The following is a 9,128-nucleotide window of genomic DNA, read 5'->3' on the forward strand; positions in this document are numbered from 1 at the left end:
CAAGGGTAGGAATAATTCTGCAAACACCGCATCACGCAGCGTCTGAGTGGTGAGGCCCGGAGACACAGGACCATCCTCACGCGTGACGCACCAGAAAGGATTCTCAGAAATCGAAAGTGGACCCAGAGCCACAGTGGGGCTCATGCCGGGGCCTGGAGAAAGCGGGAAAGCTAGGAATCACCACAGGCTGGAAAAGAAACAATGGGTCCTGGCTGAGGGTTCCTGTGGTCAAGGCGCACAGGAATCTGAACAGCACGGATGCTCCTGTCTGTTCAGCAAAGAGCTCAGAGCAGTTCTGCTCGCCAGAAAGGAAGGCCACCTAACCCAACAGCTCTTCCAAAAAGATTAAACCTCTCTGTTTTATCCTGTTTTGTGGGAAAACAAAACAAAACAAAACAAGATAAGAGAAGACAAGACAAGACAAGAGAGAGGCCTTGTGGAAAGCCTACCAGAGAGGAAGAGAAACTATCGGGCTTTAAAGTTTTGAAGGCCAACTCACAGTCCCACCAACAAGCTTATACCCCACAGAGTAACTCTGGATCTACCAACAAACACATCTGTGAGCCATCGCTTACGGGCTGCTGTCTCCACCCGTGGCCGTTAAAATCCAGCATTCAGCCTGCATAACTCTAACCTTGCCCCCTGAGCTCCCAATTCATTTGAGCGGGGCGGAGCCCACAGTGACAAGCTCCCCAAGGGATACCCAGGCAGATGGTCTCAGGGCCACAAAGCCACTGGTCATTACCGTAGAAGAATCAGAACCAAGTGGCACCAGGCCGCTGTGTATTTACAAACACTGCTGGGGACAGTGAAGTCAGAAACCAAAGCAGCACAGCGCAGCCCTGATTTAGCATTTGCTCCCGCAACACAGATCTGGGAAGTCAGCATAAGTGAGTAACACGTTTGTTATGTAAGTTGCTGCTCTGTATGCAAAACCTTAACTCACCAGAAGAAGTTCAAGCCATATAAAAAGCAACAACCCACCCACAAAGCACATGCCACAGTCCAGCCAGGAGCACCATCCCCTCTGCCAGTCAAGGAGGAGCCTCCTCTGCCACTCCAGACCTCTGGCCCACCCTCAGCTGCTGGGAAGTGGGTCCTGGGGTCCAGGTCAGGGAAGGGGTGCTGAGGGAGGGGCCAGAGGACTTTGAGGGTGCCACTGGGCAAAGACGCTGTCTTCATCAGTGGAAAACAGAATGGAGCCCTCTTGTTTCACGACACTTCTGACCCTTGGGGACAAGTTCCAGTACTACAACACTCCTCTGTCTGGGGTCTTGGGTCCAAGAACCCCAAACTACTCTCTTTGACATTACCCTTCTCTTTCTGGTGAGGATCATCAGTCCTAGATAAGAAGCCAGTTCTAAGTGCAGAGTTAAAGGCCGGAAGTGGACGGGACGTGGATCACTACCAGTGGTGACAGAAGACAGAATGCTGGTATGATGGGAGTGGATCACGTCTACCACATGCACGTTACTCCTCCCATGGAGTCCGGCTGTGTCTTCACAAAGACAAAGGCAGCCACTCCTATACACACGAGAGTAGACCGTAAGTGTCGGAGGGCAAAGTCCTACCTATCTTTTTATTGCTCTCTTCCAATACCTAGTGTGCTGCACTAATCCTGAGGAAGTGCCTGAAAGGTCAGTGCCGAATGGAATTAAATCGGAGTGAAACTCCGGGACCACGCCCACTTGCCATACAGCACGTCTCCACGGGAGTCCCCATTAGAAGTCCAGCTTCCAGGCCCTACCCCAGGCCCAGTGATCAGATGCTGTGGGCTCTGCGTTTTGCACAGGTTGCCCATGACCTTCCACACGTCAAATATGAGAACACCTGTCTTTCCCTGAAGAAAGAGCTTACGGAGGGCAGCACGATCATGGGACACCAATGAGCAGAAAGGCCCTTTTGGGACAGGTAAAGCAGAGCACAGCACAGGCAGGAGGTCTGCTCCTCTCCTTCTGGGCTTGGGCGCGATGGAACAGAGGACGCAGGATATCAGACAGGACGAGGGAGGACCAGAACAGCAGTTTGGAGCTGGCCAGACCACCCCAGGCCTCCCCAACTGGCCTCGCCTGCTTCCCCCAGTGGTGGGGTACCTGGCCCCATTACCAGGCCGTGGATCGGGCGCATCAGTGAGGCATGCAGCACGTGTGGTTGGAGGCGGCATAGGATGGGAAATGGGAAGCCACCTTTTCTCTTCCCACAGCTCACTCTGCAAATTCCTACCTCGAGCTTCTCCCTACTGTGGGGGCAGCCATGCTCTGAGCAGGGCAGGGGAGCCTACTGCCAGGTGCTAGGGATCCCACCAGACCCGTGCATGGCATCCAGGGAGCCTCGGCAGCTCCTTCACTGCCCTTCCCAAGACAGGGAACTCCGAGACTGCCAGCAGCTGCCACGGGAGCATCAGACAGGATGCTCTTGCCAGGCCACATTTACACAAGCCCACTTCTGCCCAAGAGATGGCTGCTCCACACAAACAGCTCTTCCATCTGCTCATGGGCACCGGCACCTCCGCAGGCGTCCGGGATCCCCAGACAGAAACTTGAGTCAGGCTGAGGCCAAGGCAACCGAATAAATCTGTTCGGGTGAAATTCCTTTCCCTGGACAAAGAGGAACCTCAGAGTGACTGCTCGGGTTCCCTGGCAAGAATTCTCAGGGACAGCAAGCTCCCCCTGTGGAACAGGCCCTCAACACCTCATACCCCAAAATCACCACAGCGCGCGTTTGCCCCACCACCTCACCCATCCAGCTGTGCCTCCCGCACCCAACACCCCTATCCTCTCACACTCTGGTTCTCTCTGGGACATCTGATGGCCTTGCTCTGCTGGCCCCCCAGACTGTCCATGCCCTTGACGGACTTGCTGGCACCTCAAGGCTCGGGCCCTTTACAGCAAAAGAGGAAACTGCAGCAGGCAGGCATACAGGGGTCCCTGGAAGGAGAGCGCACAGGTAACTGGCATGGAGATGTCAGCCACAGGGTACTCAGTTAAGGAACAGTTTGACTACTAAGGAAATGCTAGGTTGGGGAGTTTGAATTACCTGGGTGTTTGCCTCCCCTTCCTTAATTTTATCTGCAGAGACTCAGCAGGCAAGAGGAATTCCATAATCTAACACAATATACTCAAGCCGTCTGGCCTCCAGGACCGAGTAAGAAGATACAAACCAAAAAATTAGCACAGGGTTGCATCAGAGCAGTGTTTAACTCCTGCTAGGGTCTGGATGGTGGAGTCCCCCAAACTCACATGTTGAATCCTAATTTCCAGTGCAATAGCATCAAAAGATAGGGCTTTTTAGAAGTCATTAGATCATGACCAGAACGAGTTCCCAAATAAAAGAGGCAGAATGAGATGCCTTGTCCCTTCCACCAGTGAAGGACACAGCTAGACAGGACCATCTGAGGCACTGGCCCTCATCCTACACTCTCTGCTGGTTACCTGATCATGGGCTTCCCAGTCGCTGCAGGAGACAGGGACAAATTGCTACTGTTTATAAATTACCCAATCTAAGCTCTTTTGTTACAGAGTCCTGCATGGACTAAGATAGGACCTAATGCAGTAATGAGCCCAATCATCCTGGTGACACCGCTGGAGAGAAACTCCAGCTGTGGACTGGATTGGCGAAGGTCTAAGAAGGAAGAGCCCACCATGGCCGAGGCTCCACTCCTGGCTCCAGCCTGCTGGGGCCTGTTGAGACGGAAGCAAGGTACGTGCATGGCCCTCAGGGGACTTAAACCCCAGTTTTGGGGTGTGAGGACTCCCCACCCGGCACGCAAGAGTCAAGCCCAAGAGAAAGAAAAGACACAGACCAAGCCCGTTCTCCACCAGTGCTGGGTGGGGCCCGTCGCATTCTCCACTGCTGGTGTCCTGCTCTCCGACCTGGTCGGTCAAATCCACATCAGGCTGATGGGACCCATTTCCAAAGGGCCTCTCATCCTTCTCAGAGCCGGCGTCCCCGTTCTCCAAGCCGTTGGAGGCCTTTTTCAGGGGCATGATCTGCAGGCCGCTGGGTGTAGTCCTGTAGGACACAGTCTTGGCAGCCCTGTCACCAGCCCCTGGAGGTTTGCCTGAGTAGCCCTTCCTGGGCTTGGACAGGGGCGGGTTGATTCGCTTCCGCTTGTGCGAAGTCCCTTTGTTCTTTCCCGGCTCCGCGGGCCTGTGGGGGAGTTTCTCCACCGAAGAAGCTGGGCTTCGGGTGTCACGCAGGAGCTTGGAGGTGCCCGCCTGCTTCCCCGACCTGACCCTCTTGTCCTTGGTCAGGTGCAGCCCGTTGAACTCATCGATGAACTCCTCACAGTGCAGGAGGTGGTGCTCGGGCTCCCACGTGTCCTCCGCGCTCCCATAGCCTTTCCATCGGATGAGGTACTCCCATTTTCCCTTCTTGTTCTTCCTCTTGTCTACAATCCTTTCGACCTGAAGTAGGAGACAAGAATCAGAGAAGAGAGAGGGAAGTCAGCTGCGGGCATCGAGGACACCACCAAGCCCTGGCAGGGATCCGCCCCACCCACTCCCAGGACTGCGCATGTCCGCCTTACGTCAGGGCGTCACCGAGGGAGCCGGAGTCCCGCTCACAGGCCTGTCCCGTGACGGCTTCTGACCCCATTCCCGGCTGGGTGCCCAGCAGCACACGACAGGCTTTCTCCAGAGATTTCCTTCCTTCCCATGGCAGCAAAGTGGACTGAGACTTCGAAAGTCTAATGTGGCGTGCGCTTTTAGTAAGTAATATTTATGGAGCACCTACAGGGGCAGCTCTGTGCTAGTCTGTCCCCATCTATAACACCACGATCATTAACACTTCGCGGACCAAAGGTGGGCACAGGCTCTCCCTTCTCACCTCCTGACAACTACTCAATGGGTTAAGTATGTTTCCTCGCCCCATCTCACAGGGCTTAGGTAATTTAACCAAACTGCAAAGCTGACAAGGGCAGAGTGAGGGCATGAACCACTCTCAGCCCATACCTATTCTCTTTACCGCACCGACTCTCTCACCACAAAGCTCTCCCAGAGGGACCAGAAAGGATCCGAATTGAGAGAGCCCAGTTCCCCCATGCAGCAACCACACAGCGGCCTAACTAGAAGGCAGAGAGAGAGAGGAAGAGAGGCAGCAGCGTCGCTGAGAGCCTACTGTGTGTCCTGCATAAGCCCCTGGCGTTCACTCTTATTTTCCCACTTACACATGAAGAGCTCTTGAGGCAGCTGACCTGCGATGCATGACCAGGACACAGGGGAGATGGGATGTGAACCTGTTGTCTGGGTCCACAGCCATGTGCTCCTGTCGGTGTGTCATTAAAGGTAAGAGATGCGCGCTCTGGTCCCATGAACCAACACACGTAGGTCAGTGCCAGTCCTAATGCTAGGAACTGAGGTATCTAGGTGAAGGATTTTTTAGTTCATAAATTATTATTTCTGCTTTGCTGTAGATGTGACTTTTTTTAAATTAAAAAAAAATGGAGGGAAATTCCCAATGCTTTAATCCCAAAATACTAAATTTCAATGAAGTAAACAACGCTATTGGAAAGTGTGTTCTGGTTCAATGACTGTATAAGATACTCTTACAGAATGGAATTTTGATGCAGCGAAGTTCAGTAACAAGTGAAGAGCTTGGCTTTGAAGTTTACTAAGAGAAAAACAGGAGAAGCAAAGTGGGTACCCTTCAGTCACTACTTGTTGAAGATGAGGAGTAGATACATGAGAGTCATTATGATTCACATGTTTGAATTTTCTTAAACTGGGATTTCTCACCAGCAGTTTAAAAACAACAGAAGCTATGCAAAATAATTAAATAGTTTTTACTGCCTCATAACTAATAAGTATGGAAGGGCCGGGGATTTAAACCAATGGTGCTGCCGCCTACTTTGCAAGCACAGACCTTGAGTGTGAGCCTTGGTACCAAAAAAGAAAGAAAGAAAAAAAAAGAAACAATAGTAATTATTAAGTATGGAAATAGCTAGGCTCTACATTCCCTTCGTAATACTACCTCTCAGAGATAATTTGTTTCCATAACTAATTCATGTCCATTTAAATTGGCCTACGTCTACTACAATCTATTCCTTTACAAGATGTTCTGTGAGCATCTGTTTCAGATTTACTGCATAACTTTTATATGTATCACACCAAGTCTTTAGTAGCTTTTTTAAAAAATACCAACTTCTGACCTGTGGGTCAGGGAACGGAGCTGGTCTATGTATTGTTTGTAACGGTGTTTCGGTGGGAGCTTGACACTCCATTGACAGTGAGGACATTGTAGGGGGTTATGTTCTGCAGGTTTGCAGAGGGAGGAAAATGCACACTCAGAGGACCCCAACCTGGAGCGTCAGCAGCAAGGCCAGGTATTTCTCGGGAGCTAACAGATGTGTGTTGCCATGGAGGTCTCCAGCTCTACAAAGCACAGGGTCAACTCTCAGGGTGGGGGACTCTCTCTCGGAGATGAAGCAGAGAACCATGTTAGACAGACAGCCACACGATGGGTGGGAGTATGCGTGGGTGGGTGGATGCGTGGCGGATAGATGGAAAGGTGGGTGAATAGGTGGATGGATGGATGGATGAACAGATGAATCATGTAGTGAGTGAGAGGATGGATGGATGGGTGATGGATGAAAGGACAGATAGAAAGGTGGGCTCCTGAATGAACTAAGTGTAACATTGGAGCACTTTAGAGCAAGACTATTGGTTTAAATCTGCTGTTTAAGCCTTATCTTATGTTCTGGGGCAAGTTTCTAAAACTCTGGCCCTCAGATGACTCATCTAGCAAAGAGGAAGTAACACGCCTACTTCATAGGGTGCTTGTACAGAATATACAAATACGTGTTTTCACATTCCACAGTAAAGGTCACGAAACCTTGCATAGCTTCCTATGACCACAAACCTTGCTGGTGTCTAAAGACAGAATGTTCCCCCACCGGCACAATGTGTCCTCTTAGGACAGTCCACTCCTCGCTGGGGAGAAGAGAGCCCACCCGCTCAGATAAGCCCTCCTATGCATGGAAGGTGCTTGTGTACTGCAGGGCTGCTGGAGAAGCTGGAGGGGGTGGTCCTCAGGATCTACACAGCAGTTTGGTGCCAATCTGGAAGGAGAAATTAATTTGTTCCTTCCAAGTTACCAGAGGTTTCCATCGCAGCATCACAGGTTGCTTTATGGAGGACAAAAGGCCAGTGCTTCCATGTGTGGTCCCACCCACAGAGCCCCCGGATACTTTACCTAGCACCAAATAAGAACACATGAACAGGATCCTCCCTAGTAGCCCGCTGTTCCCAGAAAACAACTGTCAGCTCTGGCAGCTTCTATTCCTATGACTCTGGGCAACTCATCCAACCCTCTGGAACTCGGTATCCCCATCTATAAAATATGCTTAATAAAAACAACCACCAAAGGGATTCAGGAGAACCGAGAAGATTAAGAAATGGGAAATGCATATCGAGCACCCCAAATCACACTGAAGAGAGGCACAGACTGCTCTGACACACAGGAAACCAGATGGCGACAGTGCTCTTATGTATGTTACTTCACCCGATGTTTAAAACGAACAAACAAAAAGTTATTTTCAGATTTGGAAAAACGATCCCTTTTTCTGAAAGACCAAAACGCCCGCAAGGAACTCAGAAGACAATTCACCCCAAATATTCCACCCTGCTTTGTCCCCACCCTCTCCGGACCTCGATCTCCTTCGTCACATTCTTGTGTTGATTTTCTGACCCCCTTTTCCTCCCCTTAGGAGTAGCTTCAACCGAGCCTGGATTCTAATTCGGTACCACCACAACACTCCCCAACTGGGGAGTCTCTCTTCTCCTGAAGCTCCCGACCTGCTCCCTGCCTCCTAACTCCTCCTTCACACCTCGGACAGCAGAGAAGTGGCCCCTGCTCCTGGCAGTTCTGCCTCAGATGCAGGCCCCTCACCTGCACAGGCTGTGTGTGCGTCCTTGAAGCCCAGTCCTCCTGAAAGCAAGCAACGCTAATTTCCTTCCCTTGCCCATCCTAATGAACACAAGGATATATGAAAATCCAGCTTGCCTGCAACCCCCCCCCCCCGCCGTGGCTTCTTTAGTCAAAGATAAGCATTCTGAGACGCTGAACTATTCCTTAGAGTTCAACCAAATCATTAATTAACATTTTCTCTCTGTGTCCCAGCTAACGTGAGACCATTCTGCTGCAGATGGGGGCTGGGAGTTCTGATACAATTATTACCAGTGCCACAGTGACATGGGATGGCTGTCTTGTCAGAAACAACGATTGGTACACCCTAACTTCCAGAAACTATTAAGCCTTACAAGGTATTCTATTTCATCTTTGTGCCCAGTCTTTTAGCTGGGCGTTATTCTCGCCATCTGACAAATAAGGAAACTTGAGGCTCAGGGAAGGGGGATAATGTTCCCTTGACCACGCAGGAGATGGTCAATCAAGATTTGAACCCAAGTTCTCCCAACACCGTAGCTTGAATTCCTAGATACCTGGTCCTACTTCACCAGTGGAAAGCCATCAAAACAAAGGAGCATCCGGTGAAGTGCCATCAGGGTGGATCAGCAACATACAGGACAGGTATTGAAGAAAGAAATAGCTTCAAGAAACCATTCATTCAATGAGTATTTCTCTTTGTGTCTGTGGTGCTTGGGAACAGATATAGGACCTTGCACATGCTAGGCAAGTGCCCTACCACTGGGCTACACTCTTGGAGCTTTTAAAACTACTTCTTTATTCATTTTGGTTCTAAGCATTAAACTAAGGCTTGGCACTGAGCTACACCCCAGCCTCATTTTTATTTGGAGACGGAGCCTCAAACTCCTGCCTCAGTCTCCTTGGTCACCTGGGATTACAGATATGGACCCCCACGCCTGGCTCAACAAGTATGAAATAAGCACTGACACAGAAGGCTGGGGTGTGCAGCAGGAAACCAACAGAGCACGGGGCATCAGAGTCTTAGAAGGGTAAGCACGAGGAGACATGTGATAAGGAATATGGAGAGTGAATGAAAGGGAAGAGGAGGAATGGTGATGGACACAAGGCTGCCTGAAGAAGGATCAATTTAAACAGACCCAAGTGAAAGGGGGGAAGGCTAGGACTCATAAGGCCTGTATACTGGGGGAGGGCAGAGACGGAACAATGAGGGTTGTGATGATAGTGAATAGCAAAAGAGTGAATTC

General features: G+C 50.7%; 1 protein-coding gene across 2 annotated transcripts in view; it reads right to left on the reverse strand.

Moving 5' to 3' along the window:
- Cdyl2 (chromodomain Y like 2) overlaps positions 1-9,128 on the reverse strand; it is a 273,199-nt gene that overhangs the window by 43,044 nt on the left and 221,027 nt on the right. For both annotated transcript variants that reach the window (XM_033757875.1, XM_033757876.1), the window contains one exon: positions 3,803-4,406. In XM_033757875.1, coding sequence (XP_033613766.1) covers positions 3,803-4,406 — 604 coding nt within the window. The remainder of the gene's footprint in view (positions 1-3,802; positions 4,407-9,128) is intronic.

This window comes from Fukomys damarensis, unplaced genomic scaffold, assembly GCF_012274545.1.
Source record: "Fukomys damarensis isolate Sample0158 unplaced genomic scaffold, DMR_v1.0_HiC HiC_scaffold_32, whole genome shotgun sequence".
Lineage (NCBI taxonomy): Eukaryota > Metazoa > Chordata > Mammalia > Rodentia > Bathyergidae > Fukomys > Fukomys damarensis.